Source organism: Bos indicus x Bos taurus, chromosome 1 (genome assembly GCF_003369695.1).
Source record: "Bos indicus x Bos taurus breed Angus x Brahman F1 hybrid chromosome 1, Bos_hybrid_MaternalHap_v2.0, whole genome shotgun sequence".
Taxonomy (NCBI): Eukaryota; Metazoa; Chordata; class Mammalia; order Artiodactyla; family Bovidae; genus Bos; species Bos indicus x Bos taurus.
The window spans coordinates 67,902,311-67,927,280 of record NC_040076.1 but is presented as its reverse complement, the minus strand read 5'-3'; the positions used below and the strand labels follow the sequence as shown (position 1 = coordinate 67,927,280).

The 24,970-nt window shown below is 46.6% G+C and overlaps 1 protein-coding gene across 3 annotated transcripts in view; it reads left to right on the top strand.

Annotated features, from left to right (window-relative positions):
* Nucleotides 1-24,970, top strand: part of MYLK (myosin light chain kinase) — a 280,259-nt gene that overhangs the window by 72,520 nt on the left and 182,769 nt on the right. For 2 of the 3 annotated variants that reach the window (XM_027535988.1, XM_027536006.1), the window contains one exon: nucleotides 16,123-16,290. In XM_027535988.1, coding sequence (XP_027391789.1) covers nucleotides 16,126-16,290 — 165 coding nt within the window. In that variant the 5' untranslated portion in view covers nucleotides 16,123-16,125. Of the gene's footprint in view, nucleotides 1-10,299; nucleotides 10,406-16,122; nucleotides 16,291-24,970 lie in introns of those variants that run through there. The other variant, XM_027536036.1, reaches the window with a different exon arrangement.

Sequence of the window (24,970 nt, the reverse complement as noted above, 5' to 3'; positions counted from 1 at the left end):
TATATTTGGTATGGACAAGCACATTTAGTAGTCCCTTTTTGTCCTAATCCACCAACCTGGAGAGGGCTAGCTGGTTAGCTGTGATGCCCACTGGATGGAAGCTTAAATGTTCTAACAACTAGGATGGGCATTTCAAAGCTTTGCAGTGATGGTAAACAACATACTTCTCCTTAGAGTCCTGTTCCCATCTTATTACTGCAGGGGAGAGAGAACACTTAACACCCAATAAACACTAAGCCCACATTCCCCTCTAAGCCGAATACTAAGAAATGCTGATTTGTGTTGGTTGAGCATCCTGAGCAGGGTTCAGAACTGTGGGGTTCAGGAGTGGAAAAATATGGAAGATTTAATGGCCTGTGAACACCCCAGGGCCCCACTAGCCACTTTATTCCCAATCCCACTTTCCTGCCCTGTGGTTACAGTGTTCTCTTGTGTTGACCTGGCCTCTCCAGGAGGATTCCAAGTCCCCTGTCTTCAAGATGTGTACTCCCTGTCTAGGTGTGAGCCCAGCTGACACTTGGAGTGGCCCTTCATCTTCCTGCTGGCCCCCTGTTCCCGAGTCAGGATTGGAGGGGCATGGGGCTCTTTCCTCCCAACTTGGGCCAGATGAGCTGGCACCTGTGAGCCGAGTCCTCTCTCCAGAGGGTCACACACATGGCCGTGTTCCTGCTGATACACCGTACTCTCTGAGCCCATCAGTTTTCTCCATGCCCTTTCCTCTGGGTTCCCAGGGGCCACCATTTTTCTCAACAGTGCCCCTCCAGAGCGGGTTTGGGGGCGAGAGAAGAGACGACGCATGTTAGCCTTGTCAGTATTTTCAGTGAATGATGCCTGAGGAGGAAGTGAGGTAGACATGATTGGTGGAAAAATTCATCAAGGGAGAAAATGCATCACTCTCTATTGCCATCCACTGTTGCAGTATGGTAAGAACCGGGTGTTCTCAGCAACATCCCTAATCCCCTGCTGAGATGGGGAAGCAGAGGGTGTCTGCTTTGGGAGGGAAGCAGGCTGTGGTGCAGAAGGGCCTCAAGCTATAGCCCAGCATGAGGGTCGCTGCAGAACAGCCGAGGCTCTATGTGGGTGCCCGGCCAGCCCTGCCACAGACAGCACATCTACACTTGAGTGGGTTCTCCTGCTTTCTCAAGGGGTATGAAAGGCAAGCTGAGAGGGGATGGTCTGCCAGCCTCTGGTGAGTGTCCTGGGTCCCAGAGCCTGTCTAGAGGAGGCGTGAGGGGCTCCCCTGTCAGCAGCTCCATGGGGTGTGGGATAGGCTGGGACCATCAGGTAGGGGCTGTGTGAACTTGAAGTCGCTCAGCTTTAAAGAGCCGCAGCTGGAGGAGACACTCCGGAACCTGCAGAGCCGCATGCTCCAGGGAGCAGCACCAGTGTGGGTGTGAGCAGAGTAGCTGGGTTGGGCTGGGGAAGAAGCAGGCAGGCAGCCATAGGTGAGCCACCTTCACCTATTAATTCTCCCGAGGGCTCTTCCCCAGCAGGCTGAGGTGTCCTGATGTCCAGGACCCTCCTCAGGGACAAAGTGAGGAGTGCTGACCCTCCAAAGGTGCTCCCCGAATCTCAGCTTTCTCTCTCTCCTGTTTCTCACTCCCTGATGCTCTGATTCCTTCCTCTGAAGGCATGAATCCTCATGGGGTCTGGGACGGAGCTGGGTAAACACACAGTGATGGGTGTGCAGACATACTGTGCATTCTGACCTCTCAGCCGGGGCCCCTCCTGCTCTGCAGGGAGTGCAGTGTTGATAAACCTGGCTTCATTGGCTCTGTATGGATACCACTGGTAATGTAAATATTCTAAGTAGTCACAGAGGAGTCACGTCTTTTCAGCCTGTTTTCTCTAGCTTTGGAGTAGGCTTTTGAGATGAACATCAGGGGCCTGAGAAGTTGGGATCTGGAAGAAGGTTCTTATAGATGGAATGAACCGCAGGAATGAATGAACTTCTGGAATTTCCTTGCTGAGGGGGGTGTGCGTGCTTGTGGCTGTGGCTTCTGGCTACTGTGTATACATTATGCATCCTGGCATACAGGGCTTAGCTAATGACTAGCAGCCTGGTTGATCAATTCAGAACCCAAGCGACTGGTAATTGTCAAGTTCCCTGAGCATGCCTCATCCAGCCCCCTGGCAAGAGGTTAAGTAAGGGTAGCTTGTCTGAGCTGCTGTCTGCAGACCAAAGGGAGTGAAGCCCCTGAGGTGCTCAGGCTCACAAAGGCTGACAGGATGTGTGTATCAGGTTATAACTGGTACATCCAGGAGTGATGTTAGAGGTCTTCTAACCCCAGAAATGTTAGGATATTCCCCCCGGGCCCACTGTCAGCAGATCCTGCCCCTGAAATTCAGTGGCTCTTGTCTTAAGTTAGATGCTTCTGTGTGAGCCTCTGGTTTTCTTATTGATAGTCTGAGGGTAAGCTAAGGCCCCCTTGTGTTCTGATGCTGTGTGTAATCTAGGACAAGACACCACCAGCCTGGACTCTGACCCACTCTCAGCTCCTCCCCATGGCGTCACTAACAGTGTGACATTGTCACCTGGCTCTGAACCTTGGAGTCAGAGGCCTGGGTTCAAATTCAGCTGATAAGAAGTAGCTGTCATTGGTAGCTTTGCGATTTTGGATAGATTGCTCAACTTCGGAGTCTCCTTTTCATCTTTAAAGTGATAATCATACCTCTTACAGAGTTGCTTTGAAAATGAAAGTTAACTTAGGCAAAACTCTCAGTACAGTGCCTAGCTCCTAGTAGGCATTCAGTAAATGGATTATTTCGATTGTAGACATTATGGTTCGTCAGCACTTCATTTGGCTGAGTCTGAGGTTTCCTTACTGTGTGATACTGGGGTTGGGTGGAACCAGTGCTTCTCTGACCCTCCCGTCCTCAAGAGAAGTGGAAAAATAATAGTATTCTAAAGGTAGGGGCTGGGAATGTAGCCTGAAGCAGCTTGCAGAAAGCAATCACATTTCTTTGAAGTCTTAGGATGACTTGTAAAATCAACTTATAATTGTCATTCAGTACACCAATGTGAATGCATTGGTTCTCACATAAAAATGCTTCTGCCAAATCTTTAAGTATAATTTATGCACAAGGATAAGTTGCTCCACTCTGAGGAAGGGGGTGTGAGAGCAGGATTTTTAAGATCCTTTCCAGCCCTAACATTCTAGGTTCCCAGGGTAAGTGAGTCTCCTCCACAAAGGACCTGAAATTGGTATCCAAGAATCCTGAAGGGACCTTGGGGAGGTAGGCTCCCCTGTGCCCCTGCCCCTCGTGAGACTGCACGGTGCCAGGGGGGTGCCACTGGTGGAGGAGGGAAGATGACGCAGCCCCTCAGAGTGAAGACTGAAGAAGCCTGAAGGAGGAGCAGGGCTGTGTCTGAGCCTGACTTTCCGTCCTTGGGCTGATATGTGGCTGAGTTGGGTTGGCAGCTCTCCACCACCCCAGGTAAACTTCAGGAAACAATAAACCATTGTTTCTCATCCAGAGCTGGGGGCTGTCCTGGAGACAGGACCTCCTGTCACGGGAGGGCAGGTGAGGGCAAGGGGTGAACTCCATGTGGAAGCACAGGGCTTGTCACACTGCCAAGGTGTCCTCTGGGCAGTTCCGATGCAACAGCCAAGGCCAACGTCTGGGGCTGTGCCTAGCCAGTGGGAGAACAGAGGGGAGTCTGGAGAAGAGCTGCATGCTCTGGGGGAGAACACAGAGATGTTTGGCCTGTGAATGGGAAAAGAGAGCCTCTCTGTGCATGGGGCGAGCTGTACCTACTGATGGTGGCTTGGGTCCTGCATAAACTAGCTGAAGATTACCCAGTAAGCATGGTCTTTCCCTCAGGCATGAGGGGTTGAAAAGAAGCCATCCTTTTGTTTGGGACAAATAATAAGGGGCTTTCCCTAGGTAAGGGCCTGACTACATTAGTCAAATTTGTACCCATCAGATATCATTCCAATTAAATCTAAAGGAATATCAACACAGTGCTATACTGAAAATTTCCTGTTGGGCATGGTGTTTATTATGATAAGATCGAAAATATCTTGCTAAATTCTCCCGGAAGATATTATTGAATTGAGCTAGGATTTGGAGTGAGAAGGACTGGACTCTAGTTCTGCCTTATTAGTTATGTGACTTTAGTCAAGTCACTTGGTCTTTGAGCCTCAGATTTTCCATCAATAAAATGGGATCGTCATGTATCTCAGTGTGTTGTGAAATTCAAATGAGATCTTGATTGGGAAAGCATCTCGTAAGTTGTCAGTATGTGGAAGTTTATTGTAAATCGAAAGTCTTTTGATAGCATTATCTAAGAGCATTACTACTTTCTAGGCCCTCTGCAATCTACTCTCAGTCAGTTTAATGACTATATCCTTCAGAACCTCTCTTGACCCATCCGTTTTCCAGGTCAGTTTCCTTGCTCTGAGACGTGCTCCACCATCTCCCCTGCCCAGCTCAGCTCTCTACCACAGGACTCACTTGTTTAGATGGTCATGGTTCATTCTCTCTGCCTTGCAAATTTCAGAGATCTCTGGCCTACTGTCTTTGAGGATACATAGGTCTATTTTGTATCCTGGGCCTGTTTCCTCATCTGTAAAGTAAGAGGATTGGCCTAGATGATCCCCTACCAACCCTCACCTTTTGTGAACCACATTCCACTGTGGTAAAAGGAAACATGAATTGAAATACATCTTGTCTAGCCAATGACAAGTAACTGATAAAAAGACATCAGTGTAGGAGCGTGAATTAGTAAATTACTCTCTGTGATAGATGAGGCGATGTTTGCAGCAATATTTCAATGAGCTTGAATGTTTAGGTGATAAGTGATACCTCTCATTGGTCCTCAGAGGTGACTGTTACCAGAAAGCTACCATTTGCTGAGTGCTCACTGCGTGCTGGGCATGGTTAGAAACTGCATTACAGTTACATTTTGTTGGGTACTTTAAGTATCTACTTTGTGTTAGATACTTGACCTTCCCTTTAATCTCCACAGAGCCCCACAAAACAGATATACAGATGGGAAAATTGAAGTTTAGAGAGATTAAGTAAATCACCCATGGTGACCCAACTATTAAGCAGCAGAAGCAGGCTGAGGTGACGTATGTCTGCCTACACAGCCTGTGAGAGATGGCTCACTCAAGTCCACTGGCTGGCATCACCAATGAGCTCACTCTTAGATTGTCACTTTCTTGTTCCTAGTGTCCCAGGACTAGCGATTACCCCAGCAGTGTTCTTGATCCGGTTCTGGGCTTGCCCTTAGAGTAGGAACTGATCGTTGGAAAACCCCACCTGGATATAGCATCCTCCCTTCTCTAGCATGTTGGAGACACCCAGTCTTGGCTCCTTCCTCCTTCCCTTTCTCTATGCACCTGCCCCCTGACTCAGTGCTAACCAAGAGTGGAAGGGAAACTAGAAATCCATAACACTGTTGGCTGGGTGGGCCAGTGGCTACAGCCAGAGGAGACAGGTTTTGTCTCTGGGAGTAATTAGAAAACAATTAGAAAGCAATTGCAAATTTGAATATCAAATCCAGAACCTATAGAAGTTGGTGAGGCAAGTCAGCTTGTCTGATTTTCTTGTTCTGTGTCAGGGTTTGCAAAAGAAGAATCCCCACGCTGCTCAATAAGGAAAGCTTGGGAGAACCGGGGATGTGCTCAAGCCAGTAGGGTGCTGCCAACTGCTCAGGCCTCAGGAGGTTCTGCAGGAGCTGCAGACACTTGCAGCCAGAGACAGTTTTCAGACTCAGCCCTGGTTCTTATCAGCGACCACATCTCTGCAGCTCCTCCTGTCGGCAGTGCTTCCCACTCCCCCTCTCCCTGGAAGATACTTTTTCATTAATTTTGCTGTTAGTATTTGCTGCTCTGCTAAGGGAAGGCACCTTAAGTACTCATTCTACTCCTGACACCTAGTAAGTGCTCGTTAAATAGATTCCTTTTTTCCCTGGGATTTCCCTTTAGCTCCTTCAGCCCCAGTCCCTCTCTGGACAGACATCATAGAATCAGAAGCTGGACCTGGGAGGGGCCAGAGGCTGAAAAGCTAAGTGCATACACATTCATTCCTAACACAGGTCAAGTCTTCAGAGTCTTCATGGCCTGTGCCCATGTCCCACAGGTGTGCCCTGAGGACCAGGTGAAGGTGAAAGTCGCTCAGTCGTGTGTCTGACTGTTGCCATCCCATGGACTATACAGTACATGGAATTTCCAAGCCAGAATACTGGAGTGGGTTGCCGCCCTTCCCTTCTCCAGGAGATCTTCCCAACCCAGGGATCAAAACCCAGGTCTCCTGCATTGCAGGTGGATTCTTTACCAGCTGAGCCATCAGGGAAGCTCCTGTCTAATTCAACTGCCAGCCTGTGAAGCCCTGTGTGGCGGGCCTGGAACAGAAGCCTCTCCTTTCTCCTCTCCTGGTGTCCTGAAACATCTTTTTCTGCTCTGGGCTTGGCTCCCCCTGCTGGAACCTTTCCTACCTGCCCAGGTAGCCTAGCACAGCCTGCAACAGTCCTAGAGTCACAGGTGCTTCCTGTGAAGCAGGTTCAGAGAGGAAGGTTCAGAGAGGCCCTTCAGGTCAGAGCAAGAGAGAAGAACCAGAGACGGGAAGTGAGTTTCTTAAGGTCACACAGCTGATTAGGGCACAGCCACAGTGAGCACCGAAACCTCTGATTCTCCTGAACTATTCAACTGTCAGATGCCGCCTGCCGATTTCTCCTGAACTGGGCCCCTCCTTGGCCAATGCTGCTTCTATCCTCTGAGTTCTGTCATAAATCTTAAAACAACAACGACACTGCCATTAACAGTAGCCACCTCTATGGACTGAACACTTATCATGCGCCAGAGACGGGGCCAGGCTGCTCTTACATGCATGGTTGACCCTCATAGCAATCCTGCAGCTCTGAGAGTAGTAGCAGTAGCTCCACTTTACAGATGAGTAAACGAAGACTCAGAGGTTGTCCCTTTCCTCAGGCCACACAGTTTCACAGTGGAGAATGCATGTCTGACTACGTAGCAGTCTGCTGCCCGCTAAGGGGCATCCTGTGGGTGGGAGCCACGAGCACCGTTCCTCCTCCCCAGGTGGATTTCCTGCGTTCCTGCGGACGAGGTAAGGCTGCCTGAGTCCTCACAGTGCTCGTCTCACAGGCACATGAGTGGGGCTTAGCAGGATGGAGGGAGGAGGCCAGGTCTTTGAAAAGGGGATGGATGAATAAACTCTCCTGTGACCCCAAACTGACTTCTGCAGGGATGATACTGGTAATGAGCTGAGTGAACTTTAGGATGTTGCTAGACTGTGATAGGAATGCACATATTGCTAATTTAATTATAGTCAGGGGCTCTGGCTCAGGCTTTGATTTCTTTTTGCATGTGACTTTTACTGCAGAAAGCTTCTCTCAGCTGGTCTCATTAAATCTCAAATTAAGCAAGAATCCCAACAGGAAGAGAGCAGCTCCAGGAGACCAGACCTCACCCATTCACACTGTACGTTCGGTTGGCTGTGTTTATTTGGTTTGATCCCCTTTAAGAAAATTAAAAAATAACATTCTGCCAAAGATGTGGGCACTCAGGGTACAGCTGCTGAGTGGATGCCCTCCTCGCGCCCTCGGTCTGCTGTTCTGCTCATGTGGCCGGGCTGGTGAGAGCAGCTCCTCTGCTTGCAGAAGCCAGCCCTCCTTCATTGTGTCTTTCAAGAAGAAAGGCCCAGGACATTCTTGGGGAGGGAGGGGCTGTCGGTGGGTTCAGAGAAGAACTCAATTGTGGTGGGGTTGGGGGAGAAGTGGGCTGGCTTTGCCTGATTTCCCTTAGGAACCCAGGAACCCATCAGAGTCTTTCAAGGATGCCAGCAGGAAGCCCAGAGAGTGTACCCAGGGTGTGGTGTAATTGTGCTCACTTCACACCCAGCAAGCCTGAGAAGCTAAGTGGAGAAAGGATGTACGACTTCCATGCCAGGACTAAAGCCAGGACTGGCACCTGTGTGTCTGGAACCAAATGCCAGTAGGCCCCAGGGGATAGATTTTTTTAATTGTTGTGGCCTGCTCACCCATTCCTTTCCCTACATCCTTTCTCTCACACTCACATGTGCGCTCCACAACAAAATTAAGTAGCGCCTTAGTTTGGAAGTGATGGTTTTTAAGTGCTTTTTTTTAGCCCAACTTTCAATTTATTCATGTATTTCACAAGCACTTATTGAGAGCTTACTGTGTGCTCATCTGTATTCTAGGCATTAGGGATACAATAATGAATGCAACACACAGAACCCATGACCCGTTGCAGGAGCTTGTGTTCCAGTGGGGGAGACAAATGTTCATCAAATAACCACATGACTACATAGGGGCCAACTGTGATGTGTATGATAGATACACCTTCCACGATTTTGTCCAAATTACCATCCTTGGTTCTGTCCAGTTCAAAATAACTTTCCAGCCCTGTTGCCTTCCAAGAGACCTCTGTCTAGGAGACCTAGATCTCAATTCACCTCTGTTCCTCAGGGGTGAGTAGCAAGTGTTTTTTTTTTTTTAATTCAATTTCTTCCTTTATTATCCATAAAATACTTGAATAACTGGCATGTGCAAAGTCTAAGGTCTTCCAGAGTCTGGGGTGCATATTCAGTCTTAACCAAGAATTCAGTTAACCTGAAGGTGTTACCTTCATCTGTCTCTGTCTTCAAATCTCTCTGGTCCACATGTGTTTAGCCTTTCTCCTTGGGAAAAAAAGATGGGATAGAATTAGGTATTGATTCACCTTCTTTCCCATCTGCCCCTCAAAGCCACACACCAATACTCCTATAAAACCTCTTTTCCCTTTTCACTTGTGTGCTTTTCAGAGGACAGAAGAGGAGATAGTGATGACGGAGTTGGTACAGGGGAGGCTACAGCAACAGTTCTCAAAGTGGGCCATGCAGACTTTGGGGGCCCATGAGGTTCTTTCACGGGCCCAGGAGGCCCAAAGGTTTTTTGTAATAAAATGTCATTTGCTTCTTTCACTCTCTTTATGTCTCAAGTGACGTTTTCCAGTGGTTGCAAATAGTGTGATGTTATAACTAGCTGGATACAGAAGCAGACATAAAAATCTGTCTTCTATTAAAGAAATAGAAATTACAAATGAAAGGAATTTTCAAAAATGAACAACTCTTCTTACTAAACTTTTTCTTGGTTTTATTTTAAAAAATATTTTTTTCTTTAAAAATTATTATCTATGTTAATATAATGAGATCATTATTAATGTTTTTGAATGAATTAGTATTTCTTTACTAATAGTACAGTAAATATGTAATACAGTTACTATTGATAGCAGCAATTCACACATATAAGCTCTTTGGGGTCTTCAATAATTTTAGGAGCATGAAGGGCCCTGAGACCAAAACATTTGAGAACTGCTGAGCAAGAGGCTAAGGAGTCAGCTAGGTGTTAGGAGAAGACCAGTTACTCAGGAATCAGACGTGAGCCAGCAGAACAGCTTGTGTGCATGCTAAGCTGTTTCAGTCATGTCCGACTCTGTGTGATCCCAATGATTGGTTCCTCTAATTCCAAATCCTTATTTCTGATTTGGACATCTGCAGTCTGTCCCAAGGTGTGAATTGTATAGGACGAAAGATTCCTTTGGAACTATGAAAATACATTCTCTCCTCCAGAGGAGAGGGACTGGTCTGGACATCACCTTGCTACCGTGCTTTAGAAGTATGCACTAGGGACCAGTTCTGAAGCTCTCCAGGGGTCGGGACCAGCACTGCTAGATCTTCTCAACATGAACACAATCTGTGGAGTGTGGGTCAAATCTCAGCCCAGATTATTTAAGATGGTTGCAACACAGGAGTCCCCTGTCCATCTGCTCTCTGGGCTTGCTCCCACTCCAGGGATCATAAACCAGGCTTCTTCAATTCAGGGAGGAGGGAGCTGGGTCTCAGGAGGCAAGGGTCCCACCAGCCTTGGGTAGTCATCCTAGACCACATGTTTCTAGAGCTGGGTTGTATTCCAGGCCAGATGTGGAGTTAGGGGTGGGTCCAGCCCTGCCAAGGATTCAGCTCTTGGCTTGACAGCGTCCTCCGTTTGCTCTACACTCGGATTGGAACGTGCAGCTCTGAACAAGTCAAAACCTGTGAGCTTCCACTCTTGGTTTCCCCGGGACTCCACTCAGAGCCTCTGCAGCTGGCAGCCAGGGGTTTCAAAGGTCACCCCAGCTGGGCGGATTGAAACAACAGATCTCTCTGACCGAGTGAAATTGGCTGCCCAGTGCAAGGCAAGTTGCAACATCTGCGAGCAGTCAGCCAAACGCCCCTTAACTTTTCAGCCTGGCCCTGGGTTCTGTGGCAGCCCTGGCTCTCCCTCACTGTCCTCCTTCTCGGACAGACCTTGGACAGGCATCTCGGCGGTACCTCAGTGGTGAAGTGGCCGCCCACGCGTATCCTGACTCCTGGGAGAGCTGCCCAGGGAGAGGCCACGGTAAGGCGCGTCCATTGTCTGGCTTGTGGCCCTGTCCCACTGCCTGCTCCCGTGGGTAATGGCAAGTCAGCGGGCTCAGCCCACAGCCGAGGAGCAGCTCGTTCCAGGATTAAGAGCGATTAGGGCATTTGTCGGGATTTGAGGGCTCTGAAGAGAGAGGATTAAGGTGGAGAGAGCGAGCTGTCATTGCTGGGGGCATTTGCACCTGGGTGGTTTGCTGTGTCTGCTGTGTGCCCGTGGCTCCGTGGGTTCATAGCCGACTGCCCGGCTTCCAGTACAGAGCCCGCTGGGAGCCCTTCCCTGTGGGGAAGGTATTGTTATTTCCAGATGCCTTGCTGCCAGATCAGGAGCTTAAGGACAATGAGCATTTGAAATGTGTGTACTTTGGGTGGGGAGGGGGCAGCTGGTTTCTCTAAACTTCTGCTGTATAACAGGATTCTTGATTTAAAAAGTCTGAGTCTTTGTGCCTCAGTCTTTTTGCCCTCTCTTTTGGCCGTCGTTCCATAGTTGAAAGGGTTCCTTTCTGGGTTCAAGAGAGAATTTGAAGTGCTTTTGATCAAATTAAAGTCAAATTAATGTAGTGCTGCTTTGAATGATGAAAAAACTCTGCTACTTATGAAAACCCTATTTGGAGGTGAGCTTTGGCCCATGCCTTGCGTGTGTGTGGCAGGGTGTGGCTTCCAGCTCTCAGACCACTGCTCTTCTGATCCCCTCTTCTTTTTTTTTTTTCTCTTCTTCTATTCCTTTGATCTGCATTTAACTCGTGTTGAATGGAACCCCCTAGCTAGGTGTATTCAATTCTAGTCACTGAGCACTGCTCTGCTGGTAGAGAAATTACTGCAGAAACCACCCAGCCCCGCTGGTGCTCTTGATTGGAATGTGGTCCCTGGGCTGGATGAGGGATAGAAGGGAACAAGGGTGTTTTGTATTATTATTGTTACTATTATTATTATTCTGATCGAGCATTCCAAATATGTCAGTAATCGTTCACTGGCACTGTGGACAGGATCTGTTTATGTGGCTGATGGCAGGGGGTGGAGCGATAGGCTGAGCAGAGCTGCTTGGTGTACCTAACCCAGCTTGGGAGTGGGCTCTGGTTAGTAACCAGCCTGCTCACCCACCCTCACTCCTCACAATGCACTTGCTGCACTGACTTGCCTGTTCTAACCTGAAGCCAGACTTTCCCACCTGGCCGGGGATAGATGACTTACTTCTGTGTTCTGTGTTTGAGGCTGAGCATATTCCTTTTGCTGATAGCATCCAAGACCTTCAAGAGACCTCAGAAGGTCAGAATCAAGAGGATTAATAGAGAGGATTCTGAGCCTGATGTCACTACTCTTAGTTTCCAGCTCCCCTGAAAGTAGAGAGGAAGAGTCTTGTGTCTTCCAAAGCCAGAACTGAGAGCAGAAGGGAGTGTTACACTCCCCCTCCCACTTCCTTTGTGCAGATCCAAGCCTCTGCCTATCGCATCTCCCCATTACTGGGGAAAGCAGGAAATGCCTCCTCTGAGTCTGGGGCCCTCCAGGAAGCCCACAGGGTATGGCTGCGATCAGAATTCTGTTTGGTTTCCACTTCTTAGCTCTGTGACCTTGGATTACTTGGAGTTGACTTTCTGAGCCCTGGTGTCCTCATTTGTGAAAGGAGAATAATCAGAACTGCCTTGTAGGACCAGGGATTGAGCGAGATTAGGGCCCAGCATGATGTTGGGTGCCCGCACCCTGCCTCTTCATTGCTGGGACAAATAGAACAGTGTGCGGGGGCTGCCAGGGCCCCCAGTCCCTCCTACCCACCTTCTCATGGTCTGCCAGCTGCTTCCCACTGCTGTTATACAATAACCGCATGCAGATACCCTTGCTCTGAGGACAATCAGGCTGACCTGGGCTTGCCGTCCTTGGTGGAAAGGATCTATCCTACAGGGTGGGAGACTTGCTTTCCCTTTGGGAGCTGGATGATGATGTTGACAGCTAGCATTTACTAAGTGCCTCTTATGCTGCCCTGAGTGGTTTACATACACTCTCATTCAAATCCTCCCCTCAACCTTGTAAAGTTATTATCATTCCCATTTTACAAAAAGGGAAACTGAGGCCAGGAGAGTTGAAGTACCTTGCCCAGGCCACAGCTGAAACGTATCAGTGCCCTGGATTTGTGGCTGGGCATGACCCCTGTGACACCCGCCCTTACTCGACCTGATCACCGCTGTGCTGGCAGCCCAGTGTGTCTGCCCTCTCACTTCAGAGGCAGTGGAGGAGGGTAGATGGAGAAGGGCCCCTCTGGGGCATGGTCCTGGCAGGCCCTGCAGGATGTAAGAACCCCATTCCTCCTCTACCCCATGTTACCCCACTCATCACACACACGTATAATTGTGCACTGCTGTATCCCTTGTTACACGGCAGATGTTTAATAAATATATTTTAAATGAGTGAATGACTATATCCTGATTCTTGCCATTAAAATTATATCATGATTACTTGGAAATGGTTCTGCAAACACATACACAAACACAATGATATAAATATGGCAAAATAGTAACTGTTGAATCCAGCAATAGGTATTCAAGGTACTCACTTTTTACCATTCTTTCTATTTTCCCGTTTGAAGTTTTCCATTATGAAACTAATTTTTGGCTTAAAATTTCTATGTCAATCAATTCCTATTATTATTTTCCTTGTAAATATATACTCATATAAATGCCTGATATAGTTAACCAATTCTCACTGTTGGGTATTTAACTGTTTTTTTCTATTTCTGTTTAACTAGATTATTTTTCTATGTATTTTCCTATAAATAATGTGGTAAACATTCTTTTATGTAAATTTGGAACTATATCTCTGATTTGTTCTCAAAAACACATTTCTGAATGTAGGATTATTGGGGAAAGAAATGGACTGTTTTTTTCAGAATCTTTTTTCCAAATTGCTTTCTAGAAAGATTGCATCCGTTTATACTCCTCCAAAGCATATGAGTGGTATCCATGGTCTCACTAGTATTTGTTATCTTTCTTTTTAAATGTCAGTTTGGTTATTTTCTAAAAACAATGACTTCTTCTTAATTTGCACTCTTGGATTCTGATTGAGGCTAGACAGCGTCCATTTGTGTTGTGGTGATTTATCTCCTGTGAACTGTCCAAGTGATGGCTTGCTCATTATGTCAGCTGTTTTCTTGTATATAAAGTATCCTAATCCTTCATTCTTTTTTTTTGTTGTTTGTTGTTTTTAAATCCTGGGGTGCTTTGTCACTTGTTTATCTGACTGTGTTGGGTCTTAGTGGCAGCACATGGGATCTTGGTTGCCTCATTCAGGGTCTTTTGTGCGGCGCCACAGGCTCTCTAGTTGCGGTGAGCGGGCTCAGTAGTCGCAGCACGGGAACGCCAGAGCACACTGGCTTCAGCAGCTGTGACACACGGGCTCGGGAGTTGTGGGGTGCTGGCTCAGTTGCTCTGCAGTATGTGGGATCTTAGTTCCCCAATCAGTGATGGACCCATCTCCCCTGCATTGCAAGGCAGATTCTTAACCCCTGGACTACCAGGCACGTCCCAGTCCTTTATTCTCCTTGAAAGCATTGTATCCCAGATCATCATTCCCCTTTTAATGTTGTCGATGGTGTGCTATGACACACAGAAAGTCTCAGGTCTATGTGTGTGTGGTAAGAGATCTCCGCTTTTTCCCTTATTACCTCAACCTCAAACACCCTTCCCACCAGCCAACTCTGACTGCTTACAGGAGGCAAGAGGACCCAGTGGTTAAGAATAAGTGCCACACACCTGGGATCAAATGCCAATTCTGCCCCCTGCTAAATGCCATGGGTGCATGCTAAGTTGCTTCAGTTGTGTCCGACTCTTCGTGACCCCATGGACTATATAGCCCTCTAGGCTTCTCTGTCCACGGGATTCTCCAGGCAAGCACACTGGAGTGGGTTGCCATTTCCTACTGCAGAGGATCTTCTCAACCAGAGACTGAAATCACATGTCCTGCGTCTCCTGCACTGGCCGGCAGGTTCTTTACCACTAGCGCCACCTGGCCCTAAGCAAATTTCTTAATCTCACTGGGCCTCCATTTCTAATCTATAAAATGGGGGTGATGAGATTCTCTGTCTCCTAGTATTGTAAGGAGAAATGAACTATTGTTTATCAAGTGCTTAGAATAGTTCCTGGTATATAGTAAATGCTACATAAATTTGGGGGTTTTTTTTGTTGTTACTTAATGCAGTGAACCTGTGAGTCTTATCATTTTGAAAGGATTTTGTTTGCAAAGCTGATACCTCATCAGTGAAAGAGAAGGCTAGGTTTATCAAGCAGGGGATGTACCCATTACAAACAAACCTAGGTCTTTGTTATTTTAACTTGTACTTCAAAATACATCTCTCTTTTATTTTTGTTAGATGTTATTAAATTTAAAACTAATTATATGCCCAGACACTACTGTTCATCTCTGTCAGCTTGTCCCATTTGGCATGGGACTTAAGCCTGTGACTAAAGATCCCAAGAAAGTGAACAGAAAAATAAAAACTAGAAATACTCTTTAGTTTAGCAGGTATTTGTTAAATTGCAGTCCTCTGATAGGTCAGGTATGTGGATTCCATGCTGAGTAAGAGTGGACACACGGTCCCCAGTGTGGGTCCCCAGAATGGAACCATCCCAGCCCGGTGAGGCACCCACCTGGTTTAGAATCTGGAACAAGGATACTTGGGACACACTCCAGGGGGTGGCACGGGTGTCCAGCAACCTTGGCTGGGCTCTGACGACCTGGTTTCTCTCCACTGCTGCCTGTTTTCCCAGCGTGCTGCTCCAGCCTCCCTGTGGACTTCAACAGCTTTCCCACTCCCCATCTTTCCAACATATCCCTTCTCCTTTTATGAGACCCAGAGTCCATTTCTGAAGTTTGCAACCAAAAACTGGTTCACATCTGTTAATGATTCCATTTCTAGAACTAACCCGAAGGAAGTCCCTTTGTTCCAACTGACCTGCCAGCCCCCACAAACAGCGAGGCCCTGGACCAGGTTTTCTTGTCAGTGATGCCATCATTGTGCTTTGTCTCTTTGGGCGAGTGACTTAGCTCCTCTGGGCTTTGCTCATAAGTGGAGGAGTGAGCCTGGATAACCTTAAAATGCCCCCTTCTCTGATGTCCTGTGGCCTTTGAGGCTTTTTCGCAGTCTGGTCCGCAGAAATGGGATGTCCTCCCCAGCCTTGCTTCCTTCCCTGCTTTCAGCCCCACACTCTTGCCTCACCTCACCCAGACTCCTTGCCGTATTAACCTCAAACTCTCTCCTTCCTGGGAGTATGGATCCCATTTTTCTTTAGCCTAAGAGCCTTCACAGTTCAGGCAAAAGCAGCTTTACTTCCTACCAAGAGTGCCTAACATGGATACTGATTCTGAAGATTGAATACTATTCGGCACTGATTTTAGATACCCATTGTAAGAGCACTGAGAACCATCTGGTTTTTCTGTTCCTGCCCCAGCTGCCCCTCTCCTGAAAGTTCTCCATAGGATTTGGGGGAGCCCAGGACACTGCCCTGGGAGCTGCTGTCTGGGGTGGGTTGGGCCTTACTCCTACAGCTTCACGAGTTGAGGATAGAGCCTCTGGTTCCCAGAGAGGAGCTCCAGGTAGACCCTGACCTAGTGAGTCTCCCTGTAGAACCCAACCAGCGCCCTGGGTACCCGGCCGCCTATAGGGAGGACGGGCTGTACTTTGTCTGACCAGATCTTCCTTCTTGTTTGCAGACCATGGGGGATGTGAAGCTGGCCGCCCAGACACACGTTTCCAAAACTTCCCTCACTGTGGATCATTCGAGAGTCAGCTCCATGCCCCTGACTGAGGCCCCTGCTTTCACTTTGCCCCCTCGGAACCTCTGCATCAAGGAAGGAGCCACCGCCAAGTTTGAAGGGAGGGTAAGCAGTGAGGCTGTGTGGGTGGCTCGGGCGGGGAGTGGGGCGGTGGAGGTGGGGGTGCTTGGGTGGGTAGGGGGGTGGGGAAGTGGAAGTGGGCTGGGCGGTTGCTTCTGTTCCAGCCTTCTCAGCCGGCTGACCTGGCAGAAAGCCTGCTTTCCTTTGGACCCTCATATAAAATGAATACAAGTCCATTGGCCCTATTTCTTCTGTTTATAGTTGTCTTTGGGTTGTGTTGGAGAATTGGGGGCTGGGGAGGGACATCAAGATGTTTTGCTATTTATGCAAGTCATGCTCTGGTTCATGCACCTGATTATAGGAGAAGGGCAGTGTGATGGCAGGAAGTGTACAACTTGGGCTTAAATGTGTGTGTGTTAGTCTCTCAGTTGTGTCCGAATCTTTGTGACCCCATGGACTGTAGCCAGCCAGGCTCCTCTGTCCATGGGATTTTCCAGCCAAGAATACTGGAGTGGGTTTCTATTCCTTTTTCCAGGGGCTCTTCCCCACCCAAGATCAAACCTGGGTCTCCTGCATTGCAGTGAATTCTTTAACATCTGAACCATCAGTTTAAAGATGTGCCCTCAAATCTGGACAGTGGAAAATGAACTCTCATTTTTCTCTTACTTCCTACCTGGAAGGAGTATTTGGTTAACAACCTCTTGTGTATCAATCTGGTACATCCAAAGCAGTGGGGGTAGGAGATCGTACTCCTCGTTTCAGTTCTGTCACCTTTTGCTAATAAGTATTGGTCTCTTGCCCTTACTGGGCATCCATTTCTTCCTCTGCAAACAGACAATGATATTTCCTTGTCCACCTTGTACTAGAAAGGAGAAGAAGATGGGAAGACTATCAGTAAGAACATTGAGGTTATGCCCAGCTGGACAGACCGTTAGTAAGCTGCTGGCTCAAGCCATCAGGAAGTCAGATCATCAGCTTGACTTGGAGATGCACATGGAAGTTAGGAGGTTTGCAAATAATATTTGTCCTGGATTTAACACAGGCAGTCTTCCCCCAAGAAATGCTTTAGAAGCTGGAAGGCTTTGAGCAAAAGACAGTTGAGATGATGAACTCACAGGTTGCACTTTGAGTCTACAAGTTAAGTCTGTGGATGGAAGGGGTCCTGGATGTTGCTGGGCCTTGTCTTTTGGCTGTGTGGTCATAGGTAGAGTATTCAGAGGTATGTTATGTTATCTATACAGGCCTGTCTAGTTAACTGTTTGCTGGTAGATCTGATGTTCCTTGTCATATTGTGTCTTTTACTTAAAGAAGGGGAATGTTGGTGATGCTGCTGAGGGGTCTGCTCTTCTCTCTGAGCTCTATCAGGATGAATGCTCTTTTCTGTTGCTCTGACTGTGGTCCCCCATACTCCCATTCCCATAACTGGAAGGAAAGAAACAACAGGAAAAGTCTCTGGGGATTTAGAAACGTGAGTAAAGTTTTAATATATGATACAACATGATGAACACTGAAAATGAGCATGCTAAATGAAAGAAGCCAGACACAGAAGACCACATATTGGATGATTCATGTATCTGAAATGTCCAGAAAAGACAAACGTATGACAACAGAAAGTAGATGAGTGGTTGCTGATGGCTAGGGAGGAGGAGTGGGGAGTGACTGTTGAAGGGTGCAGAGTTTCTTTTGGGGATGGTGAAAATGTTCTGAAATTAGGTACTGGTCATGGTTGCACATGGTTGCATATGGCTGCACATGTTTGGATGGCATTATCAACTCCATGGACATGAGTTTGAGAAAACTCTGGGAGATAGTGGGCTTCCCTTGTGACTCAGCTGGTAAAAAATCCACCTGTAATGAGGGAGACCTGAGTTCGATCCCTGGATTAGGAAGATCCCCTAGAGAAGGAAAGGTTACGCACTCCAGCATTCTGGCCTGGAGAATTCCATGGACTATATAGTCCATGGGGTCACAAAGAGTTGGACACAACTGAGCAACTAAACAACATGGTTGCACAGCTTTTTGAATATGTTATAGAACACTGGATTTACACTTAAAAAATTAAAAGTGAACTTTTGAAAAAAATGGCTTAGCGAAATTGATCCATCTTAGCTTCTGTAGATGGAGAGGTGTTGTTTCATTTGCTGATTGTGGAGGTCATGAAGGAGCTGAGCCTTTGGGCTGTTTGATTGGAACCTTTGTAGAATGAACACTGACCCAGGAGTCCACACATTGGAGTTCTCGGTTGCTCAGTTACCCTCAAGTTGGCAGGTCAGACCTTCTCTGGACCTTGATTACCTTATCTGAGAAGATACAACTAGTTGTTTCTATATTTTCTGGCCTGTAGGGATGTGAAAAGAAAACAAATTGAGGAAGAAAATGGTAAAAGCAGTTCATAGTAGTAACAGTATTTTTTTAAATGAGGTAACATTCAAATATGTAAATTTGACTATCTTAAACAATCAATGGCATTTCATACATTCATGATGCTGATTGCAGTATTCTTAAAGCAGAGCATTCTCTAGGTGAGCATTTTATTTTGCTTATATTGAGAAAATAGTTGACTTTGTATGTTACATGTGGGCTATAGGTCAAAGTGAATGTGTTTCTTAGAAGTCAGCCTGTGGAGCTCCGTTACCACTCATCAACTCCCTGGAATTAACCCAGAACACCATCATGACAGCATGCTGGTGCATAGTGGACACAGAAGGAAGAAGATTCCAGAGAGATATTCGGTGGAGTGTCTGGGCTTCATCTGAGAACTTCCAGAGAAAAGTACAGAGGGAAGGTCTTTCACAGAAAGTGCTTTATAAACTAGCGTGTTGTGAGTGTGTATTATCACTGTAGCAGAGGACACAAAGGAATGCCTTGCATCAAGGTAGAGCCATGTCAAATGACTCCAGAATGAGGAAGTGGTTGTTTCGATACCAAAATGCGGTTGCGCAGTGAATGCACCTGATCTGGCAGCCTCAGAGAAGGGAAAGGTAGAGTCTGAGTGACACGAGCAGGAATTTTCTGTTTTAAAAGACCGAGCACCAAATGGGGCCACCTCGTCATATCCTTTAGGCTTTTTCCACTTTGTGGCAGATGCTTTGGGCCAACATGTGACCCACAACCAGCCCCCTTCGCCCTTTCCTTTTCTGTTCCAGAAGCCATTGCACAGTTTGCCTTTGCAGCTTAGAGTGGCTCAGTGACACATTTGGCTGAAGTCTGCTTGTATATTTTTGGGAAAACTCTCGCTTTTCTGATTAAAACAAATCACTGGTTCTCTCATATTCCACCTCACCCTTGCTTCCTATCTTAACTGCTGATTTGATGCCTGGAGCTCAGGCAGTCATATTGAAACTATGACGGAACAAGCCAGAATACAAAGGGTTGGTCAGTGTGGGCATGGGCAATGTGCATGGTGGTGGAGGGCACAGCAGTGGAGGGAGCATAAGACCAGCTAAGACACAAAAGTCCTAAGGCTTAGGGAGTTTCCCAGATAGGATCTTTGACTATGGTCATTCACACCGGAAATTTTACAGAAAGTGTTCCTAACTGATAAACACCTAACGAGATGTACATGGAGATACTGTCTCTTTAAATGATGGGAATAAATAGGGGAGAAGACACAGCACAGAGAAGAACCAAAAAACCCTTTCAGACCCTTACCAAATCTACCAACAGTGAGGGAAATACTTGAGTTGAATGTGCTGCGCAGATAAAGCATCCCAGAGAGATTTGCTCCTCCTTGGCTATGGCCATCTGGCTTAAACCAACAGGGTCTAAGGCTTATTAAGAGGAAGTCAACCATATGGTGTTAAGTGATGATTTAATGTCATTATAGAAAACTACTATTTGATCAGGGTCTACTGCTTAGGCCAAAGCTACCTACCCCCTCCTCTTTCTGTTTTGGCTCTGCCAGCTTAAGAAGATTGTATTTTCCCAGAACTCATTCAACTTTGGATCCATAGCTCATCAGTACCACATTTAGACAACCTGAACCCACATTGTAGAAACCTGTTTCGTCATCTGAACACACCGTCACTTAAGAGCAGGGCCTCTTGTCTGCCCAAGGGATGCACCCAGTGGAACCACGCCAACACTCACGTTCTGAGCACCCAGAACTCTGAAATTCTCTACCAGAGGGCCCTGAGCCCACTTCTAACGCCATCACGGGCCTCTTCCCGTGAGAAGGCTTTCCTGGGACTGAGTGGGACGATGGTCAAGGAGAGTGGTTTGCTTAGGGGACTAAAAAGGTAGATGAAACTCAGGTGTGGGGATCTGTTGTCCACCCATGGGCATAGGAGGGCCAACAGTGCAGACGCAAGTAGGGTGTGGTGTGCCGCTGCCTGCGGGGTGTTACTGGGCCCAGGGTGCGGGCAGCCTCCGTGGACAGGTAGCCAGGCGCCCACACATGCCAGCAGCTCACTGAAATGCCCCCTCCTGTTCTGCTGCCCATGAGGGCAGCCCAAGTGCCAGCAGACTGCCTCCCCCACACAGAGCCAAGTATGAAAGGAGTGAGATGGTAGGAGAAAATGCTGGAATTACTGGAGATTTATCCCCTTTTGCCCTGGAATTCATTCTTATCAGACAAAGCAAACATGTTGATAGGCCCTGGCTGTGCTGTGAATCAAATGAGCTGATATTTGAGTGCCTCTGAAGTACAGCCCAAATGAGGTTTCAGTCCAGACTGAGGGGCTCAGTGTTCACTGAAGGGGCTTCACAATAAAGGGCTGGCCTGGCCTCATCATGGAAGGTGGAGGAAGGGGCCAGAGAAGACTTGATCCATGACAACGTGAATAACTCCTCAGTTTCCACTTTAACCAACAGTGGTATCCTTCCCCCATTAACTTCTTCCCAGTTCACTTCTAACTCAGAAGCGCTCAACCACTTAGAGAAATCTGAAGGAAGCATCTAGTGTGCTTTCTGTCCTCAAAAATCTTTTTGGGGGGAAGGGGGGGGCGGGGCTCAGCTTACAGAATTTTAGTTCCCCAACCAGCGATTAAACCCAGGCCGAGGCAGTAAAAGCTCCCAGTCCCAACCACTGGACTGTCAGGGAATTCCCTGTGCTCAGAAGTATGAGTAAGTTTTAACCACAGGTTCTTAAGAAAAACTTGTGTGTATAAAACAGTAGGATATGACAGTATAATTAAATGCATGAAATAGTACAATTAAATAGTTTGTACTATAGGAATTTAGAGGCGATTAAGATGAGGTTTGCAGTGGTTTGGAAACTGATTTCTTGCTTCCAGACTTCGGTCCTCCCACTTCGTCCTTACAGCCTTACAGGTCTGCCTGTCACTTCCCTGCTTAACATCCTCGAGTCTGCGATGAGGTTCCTCAGCGCTGCCCACAGGCCCTTCCGGTCAACTCCTGGCTCTCCAGCCCTGAGCCCTTTCCTCCTTCCTCCCTCTAGCATCGCTTGCCCAGCCCTGCTCACCCACACAGATGCAACATGGATACTTTGTTCTGCTATCACCTTTGTGAGAAAGGGCTAACAAGGAAGGCATTTTATCTTCCCTATTGATTAGGAATGGGCACAGAGTGCACCGGAAGGGAACCAGCATTTGTCATTGCCTTATTGGTGTCAGGCATGTGATCTTGGTCCTTTTGTCCTCATGGCAAAGTAGCTTTGTCCCCATTAAAAAAATTTTTTTTTAATTTATACAATTTTTAAATGTTATACTATGCTTATAGTCATTTCAAGATATTGGCTATTTTTGCCATGTTGTATAGTACATCTTGGTAGCCTATTTTACACCCAATAGTTGTACCACTTACTCTCCACCCCTAGAGTGCCCTTCCCCACCCTCCCAATTGGTTCAGTTCAGTTCAGTTCAGTTCAGTCGCTCAGTCGTGTCCGACTCTTTGCGACCCCATGAATCACAGCACGCCAGGCCTCCCTGTCCATCACCAACTCCCGGAGTTCACTCAGACTCACGTCCATCAAGTCAGTGATGCCATCCAGCCATCTCATCCTCTGTTGTCCCCTTCTCCTCCCACCCCCAATCCCTCCCAGCATCAGAGTCTTTTCCAATGAGTCAACTCTTCGCATGAGGTGGCCAAAGTACTGGAGTTTCGGCTTTAGCATCATTCCTTCCAAAGAAATCCCAGGGCTGATCTCCTTCAGAATGGACTGGTTGGATCTCCTTGCAGTCCAAGGGACTCTCAAGAGTCTTCTCCAACACCACAGTTCAAAAGCGTCAATTCTTCGGCGCTCAGCTTTCTTCACAGTCCAACTCTCACATCCATACATGACCACTGGAAAAACTATAGCCTTGACTAGACGGACCTTTGTTGGCAAAGTAATGTCTCTGCTTTTGAATATGCTATCCAGGTTGGTCATAACTTTCCTTCCAAGGAGTAAGCGTCTTTTAATTTCATGGCTGCAATCACCATCTGCAGTGATTTTGGAGCCCCCAAAAATAAAATCTGACACTGTTTCCACTGTTTCCCCATCTATTTCCCATGAAGTGATGGGACCAGATGCCATGATCTTCGTTTTCTGAATGTTGAGCTTTAAGCCAACTTTTTCACTCTCCACTTTCACTTTCATCAAGAGACTTTTTAGTTCCTCTTCACTTTCTGCCATAAAGGTGGTGTCATCTGCATATCTGAGGTTATCAATTTGTTCTCTTATATCTGTGAGTCTGTTTCTTTTTTTGTATTCACTAATTTGTTGTACTTTTTTAGACTCTACATATAAGTGGTATCATGAAGCATTTGTCTTTATCTGACTTATTTTAGCATAATGCTCTCATATCCCCATTTTTATAGAAGAAGAACCCAGGGGCTCAGAGTAACTACAGACGTTGCCAAGGTTATGTCAGTAAGTGAAGGAGGCAGTACTTTTGGGTCCAAATCTTGTATTCTTCTCACTGTATGATGTCATCCCTTTCACATGTGGCATCTGGTTCCTTGAACTCAGTGGTTGTTTCTTATTCATCTTTGTGCCCCAGGAGTAGCACAGTGGCTGCCACATGACAGGTGCTCAATAAATGTTTGGTTTCCTTGAGAAGGTGATAGGGTCTGACTCCAGACCTCTTGCCAGTCAAGTTCATAGGCATTTGGTCCCATGTTTCTTAGCGGCTGTTGTCCCCACCCCCATCCTCCATCCTGTTCCCTGCAGTGTTCCTGTCCATATCCATGCATCCCTGCTCCCTTCTTTACCTCAGGTCATGCCTTTATCAAAAATACCCTTCCTTCTCCCACACCATCTTATTCAGCATCAAGGTCTATTTAAACCCTACCTCCTTCAGGCTACTTTCCTTAAGTATATTTTATCTTTAAAGCATTTTATTAGGGGACAGAAGAACCATGGTAATAGGATGTAGAAAATTCCCAATAATCACATAAAATCTTTCGTGAGTAATAACCACAGGAAAGAGTTGACTACCTTGGCCTTTTAAAAATGTATTATTCATTAATCATCTCTGTGCTTATAATTTTATTATAAAGAAAATAATTATTTAAATGTTAAACTATTTTCAAAACAAGCATTCCAGCAAAAGTAAAAATGTTCTGTGCCTTGACCCTTACTTCCAGAGGTACACACTATTAACAATTTGGGTATCCTTCCAGAAATATTCCATGTAAATATAAGCATAAATCTGCATATGATTTTGCATATACAAATGGACCCATGCACATGCACTGATCTGCAACTTGCTCTTTTTGCTTAACATCTCTTGGCATTTCTTTTTAGATGTTAGCACATAGATCTACACCATAGGTAAATCTGAGCTAATTCTTAGCTTTCTAGCCCTCAATTGCTTCCCCCTCTGAATTCCTATAATACTTATATGACTCATTTTTTAAAATTAATGTGCAGCTTTATCAGTTATTGTTTATTGTCTTTTGCTTCCTCATTGCGAATGAGTTGTTTGAGGTCTAGAACTGCATTGTCCAGTACAAGAGCCACATGTGACTACTTAAATTTTCAGTGCTCAATATCCACATGTGGATAATAGCTACCGTGTTGGGCAGCACAGATTATTGAACATTTCTATCATCACAGAAAGCTCTATCAGGGAGGGCTGATCACGGCCTCTCTTGCATTTAATTCAGTCCCCATGTAACCAGAGATCCACAACTAGAAGATATATTGACAATAGCTGTTCCATTCATAGTAGAAAGTAGACATTAGATTCTTGAGAATTTTCTTAGGGCATAAAATTCATTCAAAGAAAAATATAATCCCTGATGAATGAATCTTTGTCTTCCACTTTCATTGAAGAGTGGTAATCTTGGTGTTCCAACAAGCTGAACATGTTCCCAAAATTTCTGTGGCCATCTGTTCCAAGTGATTCCAGAATTCTCATGACAAGGAGGCTGGAGGTGGGTTGCCTGGTGTCAGAGAGTTCCGGAAGTATTCGGAGAAAAAGCAGCAGAATGGAAATGACAGGACAGGTCATGCTGAAACTACAATTGTCAGTAGTTGGTGGCTGCTCTGATTCAAAATGTCAGGCTGAACAGATTTGTTAACTTCTCCTCCCTGCAAATATGCCATTGAAATGAGCAGCAAGGGTTAGAAACAGTTAATTTAGAGTTGTACGGAGAACAAGAGAGGGGAATTAGTGGATGAGGGGTGTCCATGCTGTAACATATGAGAGCCACATATTTGAAATGAAAGGATTTGGAAACTAAGAGTGAACTGTAGGGCAGGTATCAGGATGGCTAAGGGATGTTTGTTTAATATCTCTATGGAGAAAACCAAAGCTCATGGTGTGGATAGTAATCAGTA